The sequence below is a fragment of the Chiloscyllium plagiosum genome, chromosome 26 (genome assembly GCF_004010195.1).
Source record: "Chiloscyllium plagiosum isolate BGI_BamShark_2017 chromosome 26, ASM401019v2, whole genome shotgun sequence".
NCBI classification, from domain to species: Eukaryota; Metazoa; Chordata; class Chondrichthyes; order Orectolobiformes; family Hemiscylliidae; genus Chiloscyllium; species Chiloscyllium plagiosum.
In genome coordinates, this window is record NC_057735.1 from 31,372,925 (window position 1) to 31,397,601 (window position 24,677).

The 24,677-nt window shown below is 40.1% G+C and overlaps 1 protein-coding gene across 5 annotated transcripts; it reads left to right on the forward strand.

Moving 5' to 3' along the window:
- The first annotated feature begins 1,557 nt into the window (after nucleotides 1–1,557).
- Nucleotides 1,558–24,677, forward strand: ube2t (ubiquitin-conjugating enzyme E2T (putative)). 5 transcript variants are annotated; one of them, XM_043716814.1, is made up of 7 exons: nucleotides 1,558–1,622; nucleotides 2,255–2,378; nucleotides 7,232–7,301; nucleotides 8,556–8,661; nucleotides 12,324–12,422; nucleotides 22,132–22,221; nucleotides 24,277–24,677. In XM_043716814.1, the coding sequence occupies exons 2-7, from the start codon at nucleotides 2,270–2,272 to the stop codon at nucleotides 24,409–24,411; spliced, it is 609 nt and encodes a 202-aa protein (XP_043572749.1). In that variant the 5' UTR covers nucleotides 1,558–1,622; nucleotides 2,255–2,269; the 3' UTR covers nucleotides 24,412–24,677. The 5 variants fall into 5 exon arrangements, with proteins under 5 accessions (XP_043572749.1, XP_043572746.1, XP_043572744.1 ...); XM_043716811.1 differs by having other exon boundaries at nucleotides 1,598–1,676; XM_043716809.1 differs by lacking the exon at nucleotides 1,558–1,622 and adding an exon at nucleotides 1,638–1,938.

Sequence of the window (24,677 nt, forward strand, 5' to 3'; positions counted from 1 at the left end):
CACCTGATGAAGGAGCAGTGCTCAAAAAGTTTGTGATTTCAAATAAACCTGTTAGACTATAACCTGGTGTTGTGTGACTTCTGACCTGACCCATCTCCATATCTTCCTAAACTCCTGCCCTGGTTTTCCCACACTCCCGCTCTGGGCTTTCCCTAACTCACGCTCCGGGATTTCCCTAACACCCACTCCGGAATTTTCCCTCCTAGATCCAGCTCCAGGTTTGCCTGCCACTCTTGGTTTACTCTCATAGATCCAGCTCTGGGTTTTTTCTCCCTTATCCAGGTCTGGGTTCTCCTTCTGCTACTCTGGTTTTCCCTCCTGGATCTGGCTCTGTGTTTTCCATCCGGGGCTGGCTCCACACGGTGTGCAGGGCAACGGGGAAAACCTGGGGCTGGATCCGCATGGAGCACAGAGCAAGAGGGAAAACCTGGGGATAGATCTGCATGGAGCGCAGGGCAAGAGGGAAAACCTGAGGCTGGATCTGCATGGAATGCAGGGCAAGAGGGGAAACCTGGTCCGGCTCCACACTTATATAGCTCCGGGCTTTCCCTCCTGGATCCGGCTCGGTGTTTTCCCATCAACCCGGCCTGGCTCTATGTTTATCTGGCCCTGGGTTTTCCTTCCTGGATCCGGCTCAGATTTTTCCCTCCTCTGCAGCCTAGTTCTGTGTTTATCCAGATTCGGGTTTTCCCTCCTCCCCAGCCTGGCCCCGAGTTGATCCACCTCCAAATTTTCCCTCCCTACTCCCCGGCCTTGCTCTGTGTTAATCCATCTCTGGGTTTTCCCCCTCTCCTGCTTGGCCCCGCTGTGTCTAGATGCAGCTCCGGGTTTTCCCTCCCTCCTCCCCGGCCCGATATTGATCCAGTTTTCGGTTTGTCCTTCCTCCTCCCCGGCCCAGCTCCTTATTGATCCTGCTCTGGGTTTTCCCTCCCTGGCCTGGCTCTATGTGGATCTTGCATTGCATTTTCCCTCACTCCTCCCCAGCCCAGCTCTGCGTTGACCCAGCTCTGGGGTTTCCCTCCTCCCTGTCCTGGCTAAATGTTGATCCAGCTCCAGGTTTTCCATTCATCCTCCGATGGCCCGGCTTCATGTCGATCCAGCTCCGGATTTTCCTCCCTCTTCTGCGGCCAGATCTGTGTGGATTGAGCCCTCCCTAGCTCTGCTCCAAATTGATCAAGTCCTGTGCTTTCCCTCCTGCCTCCCTGGCACATTGATCCAGACCCAAGTATTCCCTCCTGCCCCCGCTCTGTGCGGATCCAGCCCCGGGGTTTCCCTCCTGCTGCCCTGCCCCCGCTCCTTGCAGATTCAGCCCCGGGTTTTCCCTCCTGCCCCCTCTCCGTGCCGATCCAGCCCTGAGTTTTCCCTCCTGCCCCCTCTCCGTGCGGATCCAGCGCCGGGTTTTCCCTCCTGCCCCCTCCTCTCCATGCAGATCCTGCCCCGGGTTTTCCCTCCTGCCCCCTCCTCTCCGTGCGGATCCAGCGCCGGGTTTTCCCTCCTGCCCCCTCTAAGTGCAGATCCAGCCCCGGGTTTTCCCTCCTGCCACCCCCCTCCTCTCCGTGCGGATCCAGCCCCGGGTCTTCCCTCCTGCCGCCCTGGCGGTTATTTGTTCCGTTTTCGCGGCGGTCAGTTTAAATTTGAAATCTCGCGGCGGTGCTGCGGGATTGGGAGACGTTGCGGTCAGTGCTCGAGACCCCCTTCCTCCGGGGCTTTCACAGGGCGGGCTGTAGTGTCCCGCCTTCAGGAGGTGTTTGATTAGAGAGTGTCTGTAACGGAGGGAGAGTGTTTGCTGCTGCGATTCAGGGCCTGGCCTCCCAATTTGGGAATGTCCTCCTGAACCCCTCACTCAAACAACAACCACTAAAGCTGCACTGTTAACAACCAGGGGCTTGGGTAATCAGGGGGTGTGGGGGTGGACACAGTTAAAAAATCACACACCAGGTGCTTTTAATTATGTATGATTCTTTTTATATATAGTTTGTGTGTGTGTGTATACTGATAAATAGTTTTAAATGTTTTCTTTAAATATATGGTTTTATTTAGTATTATAATATAATACAATATATTATAAACCTGATGAAGGAGCAGCACTCTTAAAGCTAGTGCTTCCAAATATCCCATTTGAACTTTAACCTGCTGTTGTGATTTTTTTCAAACTTCAGGCTTTGATAACAGTCTGAGTGAGACATTTATTGTGCTGAAGTGCTATGCTGATGTGATTTGCAGCTGTAACTCTCACTTTTTGTTTGTGCTGCAGGTTGATTGCCAGAAGATGCAAAGAGCTTCGAGGTTAAAGAAAGAAATGCAGTTGTTGGCAAGCCAGCCCCCGCCTGGAGTCTCCTGTTGGCAAAATAATGACCAAATGGATGATTTACGAGCCCGTATGTTTTGTTTTGCACACTGGAGATTTGTGATGATTTGGTGATGCTGGTGTTGGACTGGGGTGTACGAAGTTAAAAATCACACAACACCAGGTTATAGTTATCAACAGACAGGAGTGTTCCCTCCCAGTTGGGGAACACTTCACTGGTCCAGGACATTTGACCTCTGACCTTTGGGTGATTATCCTCCAAGTCAGACTTCGGCACAGGCAGCAGCGAAAAGTGGCCGAGCAGAGGCTGATAGCTAAGTTCCATACCCATAGGGAGGGCCTCAACTGTGACCTTGGGTTCATGTCATGTTACAGGTGACCACCATTGCACTGTGTACATGCACAGACACTCCTCTCACAGACACACACAGGCACACCCTTACAGATACAAATGCTCCCACACATTCACATGCATACTCACACACTCTCACACACCCCCCTTGTAGACTTGAGACACTCTACACCAAAGATCCACATGTTTGTGGGGTGAATTTATACTTGCAAAGTTACATTGTACTTTGCTCAAAAACTGCATGAATTCATGTAAAACTATTGTTATCTCATTTTTTTAGATTAGAATCAATCTAAACATCCTGGCACAGACAGAACACAGGGGGCTAACACCTTCAACATATTGTCCAGCTAACACCAATTGTTAGTTAGCCTGAGAATGCAGCTTTTTAAAAAAAAAAGTTTTGTGATTTACACATGAAAGAAGCGAAGCTATCATAGTATTCGAATAGATGAAAGGTATTTTTCAACATATAATTTCAGTTACATCACACTGTAAATTTTTGCTATAAATTCTGTGCCTTACACTTGTGTTCTCCACGACCACCTGATGAAGGAGCAGCGCTCCGAAAGCTAGTGTGCTTCCAATGAAACCTGTTGGACTATACCTGGTGTTGTGACTTTTTAACTTTGGAGATTTGTGCTCAGCCTTTCCTTAATAAAAGTATAATGATATGGAGATGGTGGTGTTGGACTGAGGTGTACAAAGTTAAAAATCACACACCAGGTTATAGTCAAACAGGTTTAATTGCAAGTGAGTATGTAACTTGAGAATGTAATTTTTTTTTTAAAAAAAGTTTTACGATTTTCAGATGAAAGAAGTAAAAGTAAAACTATCATGGTCATTTTAATAGATGAGACTCTACAAACAAACTATTTTTCAGTGTATAATTTCAGTTACATCACACTATAAACCTTTGCTATAAATTCTATGTCTTACAATCTTATACTCCACAGCCACCTGATGAAGGAGCAGAGCTCTGAAAGCTAGTGCTCCCAATTAGACATGTTGGACTATTACCTGGTGTTGTGATTTTTAAAAGTATAATGTCAGCTAATCTTTAAAGTGTACAGTCAGAGCTTTAAGTGGAATTTTGACTTTTCTTTTCCTCCTAATTGGCTTTGTTCCTGATTGATTGATTGCTTCCACCAGATTCTGTCTGTGGTTAGTAATGATTGTCTGTGCACCCAGCTGGAGAGACTCCTGTGTCACCCCTTTTGAGGAAAATTTATAGCATTCAACAAACTAATAGCCCCATCCCCCCTCAGTCAAGAGTTGCTGGATGGTCACGTGGGAGTTACCATGTACCCAGCAGCACTGCTGGGGACTTTGACGGCACTGGACTTGCCTGAGGCCTCGGGTTAAGGAAGGATCCAGACACTAGAAACTGATGGTGACCAGGGTATTTGGCTAAGGAGAAGGTTTTTGGTGCACCCTGTTCCTGTCAGGCACCCTTCTGGGAGCCTGCAAGAAAAAAGTTGTGTTTTCCCATAAGGCAGATACCCACCTATTAGTAGGTTAGTATCCATGACGGTGCAATGAGGAATTAAACTGGGCATTTAATACTCACTGGCTTTAATTGGTGGTGCTGCCTCATTTTGCTACCCTCCTGCCTGATTAAGTAACTTCTCCCACCCCTCTGTTCTCTTCTCCTCCTCCCACCCACCCCAACCCCCAACACTATGCTCTCTGAAAGGGGCCACTCAGTTCAAGGCGCAAATAGAGTTGGGTAAGGAAGGATGGCCTCACCAGCAATGCCCACATCCAAGGAGTGAATGATTTGCTGCATTATAAAAGTAGCCCATTGACTGTGAAGTATTTTGGGATGCCTTGAGATTGGGAAAGGCACTAGACTGGAAGGCACAAAATTCTTCCTTGTTTGTATGCAATTTGTCCACCAATTTTATTCTACCACAGAATAAATGTGAAAATGTCATTTAAATAAAGATGATAGACTACAGGAGGAATTGGTGAAATATTGGTTAATATGGTGCTATTTCACCTTTTTTAGTGCAGGTCTGAAACTAGCCTACATTGATTGGATAAAACTTTCTTTCCCTGTAGGATCTTTTATAGAATAAGTACCAGTTCTGACTGCTATCGATTTAAGTGATTGTTTCATGTCAGAAATCAGTATTTATAAATTGAAGATCCACATGCCGTTATTCAATGAGCTCTGGAGTGAGGTTGGAATTTCACTTGAGTTGTACTTGTCATTTTCATGTAGACTTGTATTTTAGGGCCCTTGTGGTGCAGTTGTAGTTTCCCTACCTCTGGACCAGGTTGAAGTCCCATTTGCTTTAGAGGTACTTAATGACCATGAAACTCTGTTCCTCCTCCTCCTCCTCCTCCTCTTTTTCCCCCACCCCAAAGTTTGCAAAGCTAAAAGTCACGCCAAAAGTATTAACTTGGATTTTCTCTTAATAGCTGCTAATGTGGGGTATTTCTACCTTTTGGCTAACTTTCATCATGCAGTTGTACCTATAGGAAATATTAATAAACCTTGCATAATATATATAATGTGTAAGGATTGAAGAATGTATTGGAGACACTAATTAAATCTTTTATTAGTTGAAGTATATCAGATGAATCTTTGCCTTTTTTCCCCTCTTCCTCTCCCAAGCATGTGCATTTTTAAAAAAAAAATTAGATGTGATTTGAAATATGTCTGGTATCAAGTGTAATGCTGAGATGACTTGAATTAGAAAAGTTGACTTAACCAAGCAAAAGCTGTCTACAACAGGAATGTAATGCAAGTATTCACTTGTGCTTGCCAAAGGATGACAGATATTAGTTCAACATAAGTGCATATTAACTAATTTGATATTATGGCTTTAAGAGATGTATTTTGTCCAGGTCTTTTTATGAAGAGATTGAGACAAAGGTACTGAGTGGTCTGTTCCAAGCCAATAAAATAAACAACTTGAGAGGCCTTGGGTTTTTTTTTAAGGGTTTGAAATATAGAAGCAGAATGAAGGGTTAGGGTCAAACTCCTGCGGAACCAGGATTTTCGTTTTACTTTCAGCAGTTGCTGGGATCTTGAAGTTGGGTGTGGAAGCTCTTATTCTTCTTCTCTCTGATACAGCTAAAAGCTGGAATGCTCTCTGCTGTAAGAATTGCATATGAGACAATCCATTTTACTGAATTTTCCTTTGCCAAGGGTATGTTTATGGCACGTCACTATATTGGAACAGCTGTTTAGTAGTTAATAATCTATTTTAAGTTTTCCAGTAGAGATCAGTTATTCCAATTTCTTCTTTAATTTGTTTGTATTTTAACTATGGTTTAAAAATAAAGTGCTTTGCCTCAATCCTGTTAGTTTGACCTATTGAATTGCATCTGGAACACAACACATTACACTTGCCTTTAAACGTTGGGGTCTTGGCTATCTTAATATATTTTGAGGGGGCCTGGTGTGGTCCATAACATTAGTATGACTTTATTAACTCCATTCACAACAACTAATAACTCTAAAGGTAGTCACTTTTATTATAATCGCTAACTGCTCGTTAATATCAGTGAGAATGTATGTTGTCAAGCTGCAATTGTTTCCATCAGTAATGCATACAGAATGGTGTCTCAAAGGTTTTGTAGTACTTGACTGTAAGTTGGTGCAGAGATGCTAACAAACTACACATGACTGTAGTAGAATGTCTGGTTGTCTTCTGGGTATACACCAGGTGGACTGCAGTGGTTCAAGAAGGTGGCTCACCACCATCATCATGGTTCTTCAGGGCAATTAGGAATGAGCAACAAATGCAGGTCTTGCCAGTATGACATCCGATGACAAAAATAAATCCCAAAAATGAACTTTTTAACTTTGATGTAATATATTTGGTGAAATCCGATTTTTGTACTGTTATTTTGTTAGATCTTCAATTTAATGAAAAATAATGGGATTCCTTTCCTGTTGTATCTTGATTTTCATTTTTTTTAAATGTTAACTGCAGTATGTTAAATCTCCATTCTCTGATCCTTTATTTATGACCATTGTTGTAATATTTTACACTTTCATCTTGTGGGTAATTATGAATATTTTTAAGTCTTTGCTGAACTCAATTAATTGCGTAGATTCCCTTCTGGTTCCTGGTTATTCAAGATATGTAAACTTTTGTGTTGAAACTGATGGAAATATAAACATTAGAAGTGAATCTAAGTTTTGTAATTCAGCCAATTAAAATCTAGATATGTCATCAAAAATACAATGTTGCTGTTATGCATCTAGTCATTTTCCTTGTTGGAATTAGTATTAATTATTTCCCTGTACTAATGAATAGTAACTTAAAGTTCACCTATAGTTGCATGTTTTGCAGTAGGTAAAATTACTTGGGGATTGGTATTAGTGTGTATTAGTAACCCTTTGTTATCCTTAATGTAGAACATTGCCAGTTCTTATTGCTGAAAACATTTAGTACCCTTTTTTGAATTAGATTTGTTAATTAAAACTAGTTTTTCAATTACTGTTCTGCCTTTAATCCAAAGTGTCATGAGTGGCATCCATGTGTTTGTTGACTCCTACTCTCTGGACTAATCAAAAATTATATTAACATTCCCGACTTCCTTTTCTTCAGAGATTTTGGGAAGTGTCAATTCACCCTATGAAGGAGGAATATTTAATCTTGAAATTATTGTTCCTGAAAGGTACAATTTTTAATTTATCAAGTATTTTAATTTTCTTGCTATCATTTTTATTTACACTATATAACTCTTCACGTACTCACTGGTTTGATAAACTGACGACAGTGGCATGTTAAATGTCGCCTTCCATATGTCTGTGCCAAATATAAAAGCAGTTATCGAAACGCTCGTGTTAAAAATGTGCTATACCTGAATATATTCATGCCACAACTTTATTGGTTCTAACTAATATATATTAATAGTAAAGCATTAATTTGAGTTTTGCTGAAATGCTGTGAAGTGAAATGGGGAAAATCTTAAGCTGAAGTAATTCCTCTTTAAAGTGGAGACATAGATATCTAACTTCATGTCCTTACGGAGATTTATAAATGTTTGTCTCCTTTTCAGCTAATCTGGTGATGCCTTTTTACAAAGGGCTGTTTGAGACCTGATGCAACTTTAGATATTACCACAGCAGTACCAATTTTGGAGTTTTGTGATATCCAATTCAAACCTGCTGAACTAGGGAAGGCATTGGTTTCACTGACCAAGATTCCATCCAAAATAAAATGATGATTCTACAATAATGTCATTGCACTTGCATGGTGGTTGGACATATACAAAATTATCCCACAATTAAACCAAGTTTTATTTTAAAAATCTATAGTGTAGGGATACTACAGCAGCTACCTAACACAGTTCCACACATTTATTTTTTTTAAAGATGTGTGGTCCTTAATGACTGCTGATAAATGTCTTGAATTATTTGGGTGCGGGTCTTCAAAGTTAAATACTGATTATCACAGAATTAGCTATTCTTGGCTGACTGTGGTAGAGTATTGAGCTTCTTATTTTCTGCTCTGACAGAGCAAGGATAAGATAATTTGTCAGTTTTTCAATCCTAACTGTTTTCTGGTAATCCTTGCTGCAAAGTAAGCACAGAATTGATGATGCCCATCGTAGTCCAGTATCTGACATTCTGTATTTAGCTTGTTTATCAACAATGAGTTTGTGTGACTATATAATTTATAGTTGATGTGAAACTAAGTCTCACTTTCTAATATGTGTAAATATGATCAGCCAAATGGCCTCCTTGTCCGATTTTCTAGGTTTATATGTTAAGTAATTCACTATTGATCTATATGTAGATATAATTCAAGAGGATTTAATTTTAAAATGACTAAACTGTAATATTATCCTGTCTCACTAATAAATGTTAAGATCTGTTAAACAATTGATTCTTGAATTAATGTGTTTTTTTAATTGTCTTGATTTTAGATATCCATTTGAGCCTCCAAAAATTCGGTTTCTGACCCCTATCTACCATCCTAACATTGATACTGCGGGAAGGATCTGCCTAGATATCTTGAAGCTGCCTCCGAAGGTAATTAGAATTGTTTTTCAGGATATAAATGCAATTGATATTTTCACTTGAAAGTGACTTTCGGCAATTGGACAAGTTGAAGAATTGCTCCACAATGTTAAAAGGAGCTTTTCTCTTTAATAACAGAAAAAGATAAACCATCTACAAACTGGTGTGGCACCTTAAAATCGCTGTTACCTTTTTACCAGTACTTCAATATGTAGTATATCGAACAAGTAAATTATCAGTCTTAATTTTAGTGTTCTTAATGGTCACAATGAATGATAAAGTTTAATTTTAGAGGCAGAATTTCCAATGGGAACATACCTTGAGTAAAGATCTTCGCCAATAGCTGCTGACTTTTGAAAATGCTTGTATTTTGTATTTTGAAAATACCTTTCGACTCCACAGGAAATCTGATGTTCACTAATACCAAAGACCAATTCTTGCGTTCTCATCACGGTGGCTCAGTGGTTAGCACTGCTGCCTCAGTGCCATGGACCCGGGTTCAATTCCAGCCTTGGGCAACTGTCTGTATGGAATTTGCACATTCTCCCCATGTCTGCGTGGGTTTTCCCCATGTACTCCAGTTTCTTCGTATAATCCAAAGATGTGCAGGTTAGGTGAATTGGCCATGTTCAATTGCACATAGTGTTCCGGATGTGTAGGCGTATTAGTCAGGGGTAAATATAGGGTAGGGGAATGGTTTTGGGTGGGTTACTCTTTAGAGGGTTGGTGTGGACTTATTGGGCTAAAGGGCCTGTTTCCACACTAAGGATTCTATGATTATTTAAACTTCTATGATTATTAACAGTATTTCAGCCATAAATTGTAGTTGATTCTATAGATTGCTATCACATACTTTACCTCCTTTGTTCTCTATTGGAATCCATCCTATACTCCTGGCTTGACTGAGCCAATTTTTAATCCTAAATTAAACCTTCTTCTGAAAATTCACATTCATTAACCTTACTTAAGGGACACAATGATGACTTTTAACAAAAATGACTATGGAACAGAAGTATTTTCAAAAAGCCATAGTTGAGGGAGGCAGAGTGAGAGCTTCGTAGCTGCCTATTTTATGCTATACTTGGCTCTTAATACCATTAAGTGTGGTGCTGGAAAGCACAACAAGTCAGTCAGCATCCGAGGAGCAGGAAAGTCAACATTTCAGGCACAAGCCCTCCATCGGGAATGGAGTGAGGGGGATGGTGGCAAGGGGGCTGAGAGATAAATAGGAGGGGGTGGGGCTGGGGGGAACTAGCTAGGAAGTGATGGGGATCCACATAACCGATGAAGAGATAGGCAGAGCTGGGGCTCATATGGGTACCCATAGCCACCCCTTTGATCTGGAGGAAGTGGGCGGATTCAAAAGAGAAATTACTGAGGGTAAGGACCAGTTCAGCCAACCGAATGAGCGTGTCAGTGGAGGGGTACTGATGAGGACGCTGGGAGAGGAGGAAACGGAGGGCTTGGAGTCCTTTGTCGTTTGGTGGGGCAATAGGAGAAGGTGTCTTTGAGTTGGCACCTGGCTTCAGTGGTGTAGAGGTCAGTGCAGATTGCCTCAACCTGTCCACCCCCCTCACCTACTCTAACCTCTCACCTTCGCAATGTGCAGCCCTTCACTCCCTCAGCTCCAACCCCAACCTCACTATCAAACCAGCGGACAAGGGGAGTGCAGTGGTAGCTTGGGGGGAAGATGAGGAAATTAGAAGTCGACATTGCCGTGTGGTTAGAGGGTTCCAAGGCAGAAGATGAGGCATTCTTCCTCCAGACGTTGGGTGGCTAGGATTTGGTAATGGAGGAGGCCCAGGACTTGCATGTCCTTGGCAAAGTGGTAGGGGGAGTTGAAGTGGTCAGCCACTGGGCAGTGGGGTTGGTTGGTACGTGTGAGCCAGGAACGTTCTTTGAAACGTTCTGCAAGTTGGCGACCTGTCTCCCCAATGTAGAGGAGACTACATCTGCTGTTTCTGTTGCTTTCCCTCAGACTCCACATTGATTTCACCAGTTTCCTCATCTCCCCTGCCCCCAATTTTATCCCAGATCCAACCCTCCAACTCGACATTGCCCTCTTGAACGTCCCACCTATCTGCTACATCCTCTGCTCCAACTTATCAGCTTCACCCTGCATCCACCTATCTCCTTCCCAACCCTTCTCTCAACCCCATTGTATGATTTCTGTCAAAACCCCAAAATGATTTTTCTTAAGTCATGTTTTGTTTCTTTTCTGTTTGCAGCATCTGGGGGAAACTTTGTCATTGGCACCACCTTGTGACAGCTGTGAAAATGTTGGTCTGCTTTTGGTGTCATCCATCAGTTTTAACTGAGTTCTGCCTGCAGACAATGAGCTCTGCATCTGTTGTCAGTGTCTACTCGAGTAAAACCAGAATTGTTTTCTGACTTAAAAAAAAATCAGTTCATAGTTGTCAATATCTGTTAAGATTTCAGTGGACAAGATTGACATTGTATTTGGAAATGTAAACTGAGAAATGGAAGTTTGGAATTTCTTTTATACAAGAACCCAAATGAAAATTTGAATGGGTGGTAATCATTAGAACAACATGCAATGTTTAGAGAAGTTAGATTTAATACTTTTGTGAGACTTGCTGGCTTTGAGTTTAAAGAAACTGCCCAGCAACAGCTTTGGGATCTGCCGTAAGCTGTAGTTTTCCACAAACCTGACAGCAACTGCTGAAACCTCCAGAAGCCTGCAAAAAAAAGCCAACTTCCTTGCTCTGTCTGACTTGCTCCCCCTGAATAAAAGAAAACCCAGGTCTAAAAGAATTTGAAAAGAAAAATTTCAAACTCTGGCAAAGCCTTCAGTCCAACTGATGGCTGCTGAATCAAGGATCACAGTGATATCATCACTAGAAAACAAAGAACTGATGAAATCCCATTATCCTACCCTTAAGACCATAAGACGCACAGGCTGAAATATATCATTTGGCCCATCGTGTCCACTCTACCACTTATTGAGACCATGGCTGTGATCCAATAATCCTCACTGCCGTTTTGTCTTTTCCTCAGTCCTTGATTGCTTACCGATTTTAAAAATCTCTCTATCTCTGCCTTGAATATACTTCTTAATCTGTGACAAAACCGAGAAAGCATTTTGACCATTGATATCTTTGGCACTAAAATATGAAATTCAGTGATGGGTATTAGATGTAACGATTCAGCTTACCTTGCCTTAATGACAAGTATTATAGTGACAAGTTTTATATTTTTAGATTGGGAAGACCAATTAAATCTGAAGTTGCTATTTTATTAATATGCATTTCTCTTCTTTATTTGAAAAGATGTTACTTGTTTCATCAATTTGTCAAATGCAAAAGATTGGCTGTAGCTATAATTAAAAATAAAGTTCTGTGGTGCCATGAGACACCAAGGCAGTTCATAAGGTGTATTTATCGCTCTCAACTCTGAAGCATTAGTAATATATTAGTTTCTTCTTTTGTGTATGTTTTTATAAACTTGTGGAGATGGTGATTCTAACAATTAAATATCTAAATTATTTGCTTTGTAAATTTATTGACTGACAATGCTCAAATATAGTTGATGGCAAGTAGTATTTTTCAAATGTGGACTTGGGTTTTACATGCTAATGTTAAATGCCTATTTTGAATAATCTTCTATTTACTACTAAAGCAAACCATATGTTAAGATGTAACTTTGTTATCTAGGGTGCCTGGAAGCCATCTCTTAATCTCTCTACTGTGTTAACCTCTATTCACTTACTGATGTCAGAACCTAATCCAGATGATCCCCTCATGGCTGATATTGTGAGTTAATTTATTTTAAAACATGTAATTGTTTAGGTATGCAATAAATGTTGAGTCACACTATATTTTTAAAAGTAAGTATTGAGATAGTGAGCAGACAATGTGCAACGCATAAGTGAAAGGGGGCTGCTAGCTGACTAATCTTTTGAAGCCCTGACAGAAAAATAGGAAAATGACAGATTAATAACTTTTGAATAAAAGTATAATTCAGATCTCCAACAGGTATCAATGCTCTAAGTGAAGGGAATGCTAAAGTAACAGAAGCAATTGCAGCAGCAGTAAGAACCATGTTAATGTGGAAATTTCAGCAACAGGATACAAGGACTGGTTAGGATCCCTTGGCCAAATGTACAATATGTGGAATATAACAGTGACTAGAGAGGCTTGGATGTAGTTTAATATGTGATGTGGCCATTACTGGCTGCAAGCTGACTAATAGGAAGTTAATAATCTCGGGTGCAGCATTTTTCAGTGAAGCTAAGAGGAAAATAACCTTATTGATGAACTGTACTGAACACTAGAATGAGAGAATATATGTAAAGGAAGAAAGCTGCATAGACTGATTTAAAATTGAGGAATAAGGGATGACTTAAAACTGAATTACAAGTTGTATACAGTCCTCCTAATGGTGGCAGTGAAGTATCAGAATGTATTAATTTGAAACTCATTGGAAGGACTGTAATGAAGTTTGAAACCAAGAACTCTGGATGCTGAGATCTGAAATAAAAATGAAAATTGCCAGAGAAATTCAGCCAGTCTGGCAGCATCCATGGGAAGAAAGCAAAGTTCACATTTTGAGGCTGATTCTTCAGAGAGAGAGTTGGAAAGGGAGGTAAATGAGGAGATCTACCCCTCTTATTTCTCTCTCGTCTGGGCTCCATCACTTATCCACTCACCTCATGCCTTCCCTCCCACCCCCAACTTCAGCTTTAGAATAAATGCCTTGCTGCTAGTATTTTTGACAGAGTCACTGGACTCAACATTAATTCTGCATTAAGTGCTACCAGACCTGCTGAGTTTCTCCAATTTGTTTCTCTAATAGAACAGGACCGCTTCAGCCAGAAAGATGGTAAATTTCTGGAGTAAAATTATCTAGAACTAGTGCGATGATCTTCATTTCTAAGAATTAGTATTGAATCATCAAAGTGTGGTGCTGGAAAAGCACAGCTGGTCAGGCAGGAGCAGGAGAGTCTATTTTTGAGCTTAAGCTCTTCATCAGAAATGGGAGCTTATGCTCAATGTCAACTCTCCTCCTCTGATGTTACCTGACCGGCTGTGCTTTTCCAGCACCACACTTTTTGACTTTGATCTTCAGTATCTGCAGTCCTCACTTTCTCCTGATGAATAGTCCAAATTTTAGCTAAGTAACACAACACTTATCTAATGGTAATCATAATATGGTTAATATTGAGTATTGTTATTAAGAGATATGCTGTTAAAGTTTTTCGCCATGTACTCATCCAGGCAAATGTAAGAAATACAGCTTTTTAAAGGGAGCAATAAGTTTATATTGCATGAAAAACACAAACCAATCAGAACCGGTAAGTGAACAATAATTGACCAAAGCACTGCCATGGAGAAAGCATCAGGAATCTGTTATCCAAATGATTTTGTTAAAATTTAAAAAAAAAAGTCAAGCTGACTTAGTCAAGATGTACCACAGAATGCTTCAAGGAACTTAGTCCTCTAAACATTTGTTTAGTTGCAAAGGTACAATGCCTGAACAAATTCCTTTTTTGGAGAAGAACAAGCTCGATATAATATTACATGTAGCTTCTAGCAAGCACAAATGTGCCATATTGTGAGCCTGACCGATTTTTAAGCTTTTTGTTTGTATAGTCCTTGGAGCAGTGGAGACTGTTCAGTATTGCTGCCTTATCTTGGAATCACAGTAATCTGTTCTGAATTTGTAAACATCTGCACATTGATTATGGTGACTACTGTGTTTTGATAGCCATGTCACTTATTAAGCTTTATCCAATCCTCTCTAGTCACCTCTTATTTGGCCAAGGGATCCTAACCTGTCCTTGTACACTGATGCCGTCCTTTCCACATTGACTTAACATGGTTCTTATCTTTGCTGCTGCGTTGTGTGGTCACTACTGTGTTTGAAAGCTAGTTCATTTCAAATAAACCTGTTGGACTATAACCTGGTGTCGTGTGGTTTCTGAAATAATTTAAAAGCTGTAGATTCAGCTTTAAACTAAATAATGGGGACTTGCATGGAAAATTATGGAAAAAAACTGAAGGGGAAAGAGTTCACGAGAGGTTATGCAAGTTTCCAGAACAAGTAACAGGGCAGACAGTATGGAAAGGGTCAGGAATCTAACTTCAGGCACAACAGATAAGAGGACAACTGAGGGAAAAGTGTGACTAATGTGGAACGAAGGTTTTGTTTTATATACTACACATTTAAGTACAAGGTAAATGAGCTTGCTGCAGATTGAAATTTGCAAGAACAATGTTATAGGTATCACAGGTGTAGCTACAATGGCCTACTTCTGCTCCTACATCTTATTAAGGGAAGTTGACCGTTATGCTGAGCTAGAAGAAAGTGACAACTGAAGATGCTGGAGAGTCAGTCAAAAAATGTGGTGCTGGAAAAGTGGTGCAAGTTAGGCAGCTTCTGAGGAGCAGGAGAATCTACATTTCAGGCGAAAGCTCTTCATCAGGAATGCAGAGCTGGCAGATTTGAGGCAACCGTGATCTTGTTGAATGGTGTTGCATGTCCTGCTTCTATTCCTATGCCTTATGCTTTTATTTCAATGTCTAGCTTGCATGGTAAGAAAATTGCTGTATCCCATCTTTTTGCACAGAGTTGTAATAGTCTCAACATGTATGTTGACCAGGCAAAGCGTAATTGTGGTTGACAGTACAAGTAAAGATTTCTCAACTACCACGTTGAGGTAAGGGAGTTCATTAGACTGCTCCATTTCAAAGGTGAATTTGAGCATGGACAGGCTATCGGGCAGCATGCTATTTGGTGCTTTCCTACAAATACAAGAGTGACCACACTCAATGAGCTGATCTTTACAAATTCAGACCAGTGTGTCCAACATTTAATGTGACTCCATGATAAATTGAACCTGGTGTCGTGTGACTTCTGACTTTGTCCACCCCAGTCTAACACTGGCACCTCCACCTCTTAGATATTTCAAAAATGTATCTGTCTTTTAAAGTTTTTGAAGTGGTCTAGTCTCCGCAACTCTTAAGTACATAATTTCAGACAATCGCTGATTGTTGGGATAAGAAATTGCTTTGCATCTCTGTTTTAAATGAGCGTCCCCTTATTTGGTAATTACATGCCCTAGTTCATGATTCTCCCATTAATGGGAATATTTTCTCAATCTGTAGTGCTAAGACCCCTCAAATCTTTTATGATTCAGTAAAATCATCTTTCATTCTTCTAAATTCTCATGAATAAAGGCCTAACTTGTTTAAATGTTCTTGATAAGTCAACCACTTCAACCTAGGAATTGGCCTGATGAATCCTTTTCAACAGCCTCCACTACTACTATATCCTTTATTAAATAGGAGACAGAAATTATATACAGTACTCAAAGTGCAGCATATAAAGGTTGTAATATGACTTGTCTATTTTTAAACTCCAAATCCCTAGCATTAAAGACTAAAATTCCCATTTGCCATCTTAATTATTTGTACCTTCCGCATGCTAACATTATCTTTTATCGAGAATAATACCCAAGATCCAAGTGTGCTGCGTTTTTTTTTCTCGCCATTTAAGTAATAGTCTGTCTTTTTGATTCTTCCTACCACAAGTGGGAGAAAGTCTCATTCCTGATGAAGGGCTAATGCCCAAAATGCAATTCTCCTGCTCCTCAGATGCTGCCTGACCTCTGCTTTTCCAGCACCCCACACTCTACTTCCTACCACAAGTGCATGACCTCTGTTTCCTTCATTAAACTTCATATGACAATGTTTTGCTCACTCCCTCAACCTCTCATTGTCCCCTTGCAGATTCCTTATATTCTCATCTCTCCATTCTATCTCATTAGTTAACCCTTTCCAACCTGAAAAGAGACCTATCAGTCCTGAACCTCTATCTTTTGTAAGTTAACCAATTCTCAATGCATCTACTATATTGCTCCGAATAACATGAGTTTCTATCTTGTACAACAAGATTTTCTGTAACGTTTGATAAAATGCCTTCTGAATATCCAAATACATTGCATCTACTGGTCCCCCTTTACCAATTGTTCTTGTTTGATCATCAAAGACAAACTTTTCTAAATGTCCCGCTGTTTGTCCCTTCTCCAAGATTTTCCCAATGACCGATATTAGACCAACTAGCTTTCTGTCTCCCTTCGTGAATATAGGGATCATGTTATCAGTGTTCCAATCCACCGGAACCTTTTACAATATCTGTTTCCATTACCTCCGCAGCCGCTTCCTGTAAAACATTAGGATGCAGCACATTAGTTTTGCTGACATATTTTCATAATTAATCATCTTCACTGTTAGCTTTTTGAACAGCCAAATCTGATTCATTAAAAAAAATTCTCTGTTCTACTCGATTTTTGCTCCTTTTATATGGCTTAGATTTTTTGATTAGAAACTCTTTGACTATATTTGTTATTCTTCTCTGCATTCATTCTAGTCAAAAATCAGGACTGAGAATCATAAAATGCTTGCTTAACTGTCTGCTACTGCTGATCAAGTCACTTTTTTCTCCTTTTTCTTTTTCTTTTTTTTTCAATGCCTTGGCTGGCTGGTCAGCTAGTTTGTGATGTAGAGTGATATCTGTAGCATGGGTTCAATTCCCACACTGGCTGAGGTTACCATGAAGAACCAACCTTCTCAAACTCTCCCACCATCTGAAGCATGGTTGCCCTCCTGTTAAACTACCACCAGTCAATCCTCTTTAATGAAAGAGCAGCCCTATGATCTGGTAGGGTTATTATGATTTCACATTTATCTTTTGCTCCCACCCACAACACACAATAAAATTCTATAATATAAAATTAATGGATTAACTAAGATTTCAAACCAGATAAGGGTAGGGTCAACCATTTTGCACAAAAAAGGATGGACTTAATTCATTTTTAAATGGGGTAGAGTTCGGAATGAAATTGATCCAATGGAAAAAGTCACTAGAATGGTGAACCTGTCCCTATAGACTTGAAAAGAAAAGGAAAGAAGTTTTGTTTTATTTTGACATCTTTTCGAAGCCCTGGTCCACCAAGTGGTGTATCAAGTACAATTCTGGGCATTGCGTCTTAAAATCAAGTAACAAAACATGCCAACAGAGCTTTGAGGGTTAGGTTGAGCATTGGCTACATAAACTAAACTTGTTTTTTTTGGAGTATAGAAGGTTAAGGAGTAATTTGATTGAGGTTTTATGTTTGTGAAAGGCACTGATAGTTGTTTTCCTTTATTTTGTTCCTTGGGGAGTCTCAGACAAGAGGACATAAGCATAAACTTCAAGCAAGACCATTAAGGAGAGAAATCTGTAATAAATAGCAGACGTGTCAAACCATCTCTCTCTCGGAAAGGAATTTTATGCTTATTCATTAATTTAAAATCTGAAGTTTAGTGTTTGCTTGTATAAGACAATAAGGGTTGTGGAGACAAGGTTCCAAACAAAGATAGGTTACAGGTCATTCATGATGTCATCAAATAGAGTCATAGAGAAATACAGCGTGGAAACAGACCCTTCGGTTCAACCTGCCAACACCGACCAGATATCCCAACCCAATCTAGTCCCATCTGCCAGCATCCAGCCCATATCCCTCCAACCCCTTCCTATTCATATACCCATCCAAATGCCTCTTAAATGTTCTAATTGTACCAGCCTCCACCACATCCTCTCAGCTCATTCCATACACATACCACCCTCTGCATGAAAACGTTGCCCCTTAAGTCTCTTTTATATCTTTTCCCCTCTCTCCCAAAACCTATGCCCTCTAGTTCTGACTCCCCGATCCCAGGGAAAAGATTTATCCTATCCATGCCCCTCATAATTTTGCAAACCTCTATAAGGTCACCCCTCAGCCTCCGACACTCCAGGGAAAACAGCCCTGTTCAGCCTCTCTCTATAGCTCAAATCCTCCAATTTGGCACCATCCTTGTAAATCTTTTCTGAACCCTTTCAAGTTTCACAACATCTTTCCGATAGGAAGGAGACCAGAATTGCACGTAATATTCCAACAACGGCCTAACCAATGTCCTGTACAGCCGCAACATGACCTCCCAATTCCTGTACTCAATAATCTGACCAATAAAGGAAAGCATACCAAACACCACCATCACTATCCTATCTACCTGCGACTTCACTTTCAAGGAGCTATGAACCTGCATTCCAAGGTCTCTTTGTTCAGCAACAATCCCTAGGACCTTACCATTAATTGTATAAGTCCTGCTAAAATTTGCTTTCCCAAAATGCAGCACCTCGCATTTATCTGAATTGAACTCCATCTGCCACTTCTCAGCCCATTGGCCCATCTTGTCCAGATCCTGTTGTAATTTGAGGTAACCCCCTTCGCTGTCCACTACACCTCCTAATTTTGGTGTCACCTGCAAACTTACTAACTGTACCTCTTATGCTCGCATCCAAATCATTTATGTAAATGACAAAAAGTAGAGGACCCAGCACCGATCCTTGTGGCACTCCACTGGTCTCAGGCCTCCAATCTGAAAAACAACCCTCCACCACCACCCTCTGTTTTCTAACGTTGAGCCAGTTCTGTATCCAAATGGCTAGTTCTCCCTTTATTCCATGAGATTTAACCTTGCTAATCAGCCTCCCATGGGGTACCTTGTCAAACGCCTTACTGAAGTTTATATAGATCATATCTACTGCTCTGCCCTCATCAATCTTCTTTACTACTACTTCAAAAAACTCAATCAAGTTTGTGAGACATGATTTCCCACGCACAAAGCCATGTTGACTATCCCTAATTGGTCCTTGCCTTTCCAAATACATGTACATCCTGTCCCTCAGGATTCCCTCCAACAACTTGCCCACTAGCCACGTCAGGCTCACTGGTCTATAGTTCCCTGTCTTGTCTTTACCACCTTTCTTAAACAGTGGCACCATGTTTGCCAACCTCCAGTCTTCTGGCACCTCACCTGTGACTATTGATGATACAAATATCTCAGCAAGAGGTCCAGCAATCACTTCTCTAGCTTCCCACAGAGTTCTCTGGTACACCTGATCAGGTCCTGGGGATTTATCCATCTTTAACCGTTTTCAAGACATCCAGCACTTCCTCCTCTGTAATCTGGACATTTTGCAAGATGTCACCATCTATTTCCCTACAGTCTATATCTTCCATATCCTCTTCCACAGTAAATACTGATGCAAAATATTAATTTAGTATCTCCCCCATTTTCTGTGGCTCCACACAAAGGCCTCCTTGCTGATCTTTTAGGGGCCCTATTCTCTCCCTAGTTACCCTTTTTTTTTGTCCTTAATATGTTTGTAAAAACCCTTTGGATTTTCTTTAATTCTATCTCATGTCTCCGTTTTGCCCTCCTGATTTCCCTCTTAAGTATACTCCTTTCTTTACACTCTTCTTAGGATTCTCGATCTATCCTATCTATACCTGACATATGTTTCCTTCCTCCTTTTTCTTAACCGAACCCTCAATTTCTTTAGCCCTATACTTACCAGCCTTCCCTTTCACCCTGATAGAAACATACTTTCTCTGGATTCTTGTTATCTCATTTCTGAAGGCTTCCCATTTTCCAGCCGTCCACTTACCTGTGAACATCTGCCTCCAATCAGCTTTGAAAGTTCTTGCCTAATACCGTCAAAATTGACCTTTCTCCAATTTAGAACTTCAGCTTTTAGATCTGGTCTATCCTTTTCCATCACTGTTTTAAAATGAATAGAACTATGGTTGCTGGCCCCCAAGTGCTCCCCCACTGTCACCTCAGTCACCTTCCCTGCCTTATTTCCCAAGAGTAGGTCAAGTTTTGCACCTTCTTTAGTAGGCACATCCACATACTGAATCAGAAAATTGTCTTGTACGCACTTAAATTCTCTCCATCTAAACCTTTAACACTAGGCAGTCCCTGTCGATGTTTGGAAAGTTAAAATCCCCAACCATAACTACACTATTATTCTTGATACAGGAGTGAATAGCACCTGTTCTTAAAATACATTTTTTTTATTGTAATTATCATTTTATTTCCTTTCATATTGAGTTTTAAACATTAGTTTGAGCTTTCAAAAATAGCTGCTGTATTAATTCTCACTTTTTTATTTGGATTAAGATGTGTGTAAATAAATCAATTGCTGAGTAGTTATATTTTAATAAAATGCTGGTTGCACTGTTCCTGCCAGATGGAAGCATCAGAATTAATTTTTGAAAACATATTATTTAGCATTTATCAATTTCTGTTAAATTTCCAGCAAAAATTAAGTTTTAAATCCAGGTTCTTCATGAAAATTTATTTCATCAACGTACTTGAGTACTCCCAGCGAACATATTTAAGTTATGCTAACATTCTTTATTTGAAAATGCTTAGTCTAATCAGTGATCACATACATTTTTATTATCTTAATTAAATATTATAAATTGGTTGCATGTTTGCAGTTAATTTAAGCTATTAGCTTTTGGAAAAGTGCATACTGATTCCAGGCCTTTAGCAGTTTTTTTTTAAGCTCAGAGGTCCTCTAGTGTTACAAATTGCTATTACAGTTCTGTGCAAAATAACTACTGTAAAAGGACAAACCAGGTGTGACCCAAAATAGCACCCATGCACTGATTTACTGTTAAATAACAGCTAACTCAATTTGTGTCCGATAGACAAAATGCAGATTTGAATTTTACATTATTTTTTTGAAAATTCCAAGTTAAGCATGATAAATGGAAGTTGTCAAGTGGATGAAAGATTCTGAAATTCCTACAAGTTCATTGCAGTGCTAAACACATCTGTTGCATAACTTTAAATTTTGTCCTACAAGAAGTGAATTATTGAATAAGTCGAAATCTGGATTGTTAGGAGGTAGCTGGTAAACTTTTAGCCTTGTCAATACATTACTGAATTTAATTAACACTAGATTTCTTCATGTTTTTGGCCCTTGGATCATGCTAAAATCAGATTAATCAACTCCACAAGTAATTTATTATTAGAAATAATAAAGTTGATAACAATCTGTAATGTGTTCTGAAATATTAGTGAGTTTTGAGGATTTGTAGGTCAGATTGAGGTTCTGAATGTAGGTTTGCTCACTGAGCTGGAAGGTTCGTTTTCATATGTTTCGTTACCATACTAGGTAACATCTTCAGTGAGCCTCCGGATGAACCACTGGTGGTTGTGTAGCCCGCTTTCTATTTATATGTTTGGGTTTCCTTGGGTTGGTGACAATTTCCTATGGTGATGTCATTTCCTGTTTTTCCCAGGGGTTGGTAAATGAGATCCAAATCACTGTTTGTTGATAGAGTTCCGGTTGAAATGCCATCCTTCTTGGAATTCTCGTGTCTGTGTTTGGCTTGTCCTCGGATGGATGTGTTGTCCCAGTTGAAGAGGTGTCCTTCCTGATCAGTATGTAAGGATACGAATGAGAGTGGGTCATGTCTTTTTGTGGCTAGTTGAGAGAACTAACAAACTGGTACTTTCCAACAGGCAAAGATCCCTGTTTGAATTGTTTTCTAGTCTCCTTTCAGTTTTACTACAAGCTAATAAAATGCATTCTAAAGATAGAATTAAGTACTTAATGTGGTTTTTCTTTTTGTTTTAGTCATCTGAATTCAAATACAACAGACAGTCTTTTTTAGAAAATGCAAAACAATGGACATTAAAATATGCAACACAAGAAAAAAAAGATGAGGTATGTTCAAACTTCCTCAACTGGCAGGGTAATGGGTGGAATGTGTAACTTTGTTCCTAGGGCAGGCCGAAACTGCTTTGCAAATAACTGCTAAATGCACAAAGGCATAATCCTTTCTGCCTGCCTTTCTGCCTGCCTTTCTGCCTGCCTTTCTGCCTGCCATGGACTGGTGGTTGGAAAGGTTTGGAGGAATATGGGTCATATGCTGGCAAATGGGACTAGATTAGGTTAGGATATCTGGTCGACATGGACGAGTTGGGCCGAAGGGTCTGTTTCCATGCTGTACATCTCTGACTGTATGCAGTTAGACTCATTATTTGTTGTTAGTTTGCACGTGGCTTGGAGATGCAGGCTATCTTTTCTCTTCAGTTTATATAACTACTTCCCACCAACTCCCCAAACAACTTGTATTCCCAGTGGTCGATATCTCGCTGGAAAAAGAGGGATAACAAAGTTTGCTATTAATAATACAAATATAAACTATAAAGCTAAGTGGATTAAAAGAAATGCCATAAGTTCTGAATGATCAGATGTCGATGCCTGATGAATACTGCTGTTATTTACTTTGTGCAAACAATATCTCTCCCTTTTTGTCTCCTTTACGTTTAAGAACTTTAACTGCCCGTGAAAACTGTTGTGTATATAATAACTATTAATACCATCTGAACAACCTGCCTGGCCAAGGAAGGGTACAATTTAAATTTGCACCTGTACTTTCACTAGAGTTGGCACAATGAAGGTTCAAATAAATTAGTCCCTAAGCTCATGGGGATTCTCCTATGATAGGTCATACAAATTTGTTCTCACCAGTGAAGATTGGAAAATTTGAGGCAATCTCCTTGAAACATAAGATTTCTGAGGGAGCTTAATGGGGTGAACACTGGGGGATTGTTTCTGCTGGTTGAAGAGTCTAAAACATGGGAGCATAATCTTCCGATTGAGACTGATGTTTTAGGATTGAGCTAAGAAATTATTTCGGTCAATAGTGTGATGCTGGAAAAGCGCAGCAGGTCAGGTTGAATCCGAGGAGCAGGAGAATCCATGTTTCTGGTATCCTGATGAAGGGCTTTTGCCCGAAACATCGATTCTCCTGTTCCTTGGATGCTTCCTGACCCGCTGTGCTTTTTTAGCAACACACTTTCAACTCTAATCTCCAGCACCTGTAGTCCTCACTTTCGCCGAAGAAAGTATTTCACTCAAGTCATCGTAAATCTTTCAAATTCTATGTACCACAGTTGCACGTGCTGTCATTTAATACAATTAAAGCTGGGTTAGACAGATTTTTGGTGTCTCGGGGATTCAAGAATATGTGGAGTAGTCAGGATCAAGCATGGTCATGTGTGATGGTTGGCCAGGCTTGATGGACAATATGGTTTACTCCTCTTCCAAATCCTAGAGTTATAGTCTGTATATAATGAAATTTTTAAAAATGATCTTTGAGCCTGATTTAACATTCAGGATCCTATTTGTTGTTCCACTCGCGCAAGATCCAGATAAAATTGCATGTGCATGCTCGACTATTCAATTTCTGATTTGAGTATTACTACCAAAGTATAACTAACTAGTACACTGGGCAGCACGGTGGCACAGTGGTTAGCACTGCTGCCTCACAGCGCCAGAGACCCGGGTTCAATTCCCACCTTAGGCGACTGACTATGTGTGGTTTGCACATTTTCCCTGTGTCTGCGTGGGTTTCCTCCGGGTGCTCCGGTTTCCTCCCACAGTCCAAAGATGTGCAGGTCAGGTGAATTGGCCATGCTAAATTGCCCGTAGTGTTAGGTAAGGGGTAAATGTAGGGGTATGGGTGGGTTGCGCTTCGGCGGGGCGGTGTGGACTTGTTGGGCTGAAGGGCCTGTTTCCACACTAAGTAATCTAATCTAATTGGCACTGTAAAATGGATGTTGGGAGTTGCATAAACAATTTGACGTTTATATGGCAATATCAGCAATTCTATTGTTCACAAAGTAGTATTGCTCAATAACTCATATCCCACTTCTGAGTAAATTGTAAGTCTGGGCCCAATTGGATGACTTGAAACCTTTATTCTTATTTCAGATTTCCAGCTGCTTGAAAGAGAATCAGAGCCAGGTTGAAGATAAGAATCAGAGCCAGGTTGTGAATAAGGATATACCAGTATCAAGAAAGAGATCTGCCTGTGATTCTGAAAATGCTAAGAAATTTTGTTTATAAATAATGTGGTACTTTCCATTTGTATTTTGATATCTTTTAATTTTTTTAACTACCCTGTAAATGTGTTGCTTACGTGGTTTAGTAAATGTAGCTTTTGACAATGACAGTAAATTACCAATAAATGATAAAGAAAACAGATGAGTAAATGATTTTTCTCCATAGGTGCTGCTCAATATTTCCAGTATTTTGTTTTGATTTCACGTTTTCAGTATCTGTAATATGCTGTTTTAGGACTGGGTTGAATAAATCTAGATCAGGTGCATGGG

What these genes read in the sequence shown, in the direction of transcription:
- ube2t (XM_043716814.1), top strand. Translation starts at nt 2,270, where the DNA reads ATGCAAAGAGCTTCGAGGTTAAAGAAAGAAATGCAGTTGTTGGCAAGC. An exon ending in ATCCCCTCATGGCTGATATT is followed by an intron (nt 12,423 to 22,131) that starts GTGAGTTAATTT and finishes TTTTTGTTTTAG; the next exon opens with TCATCTGAATTCAAATACAA. An exon ending in CACAAGAAAAAAAAGATGAG is followed by an intron (nt 22,222 to 24,276) that starts GTATGTTCAAAC and finishes TTCTTATTTCAG; the next exon opens with ATTTCCAGCTGCTTGAAAGA.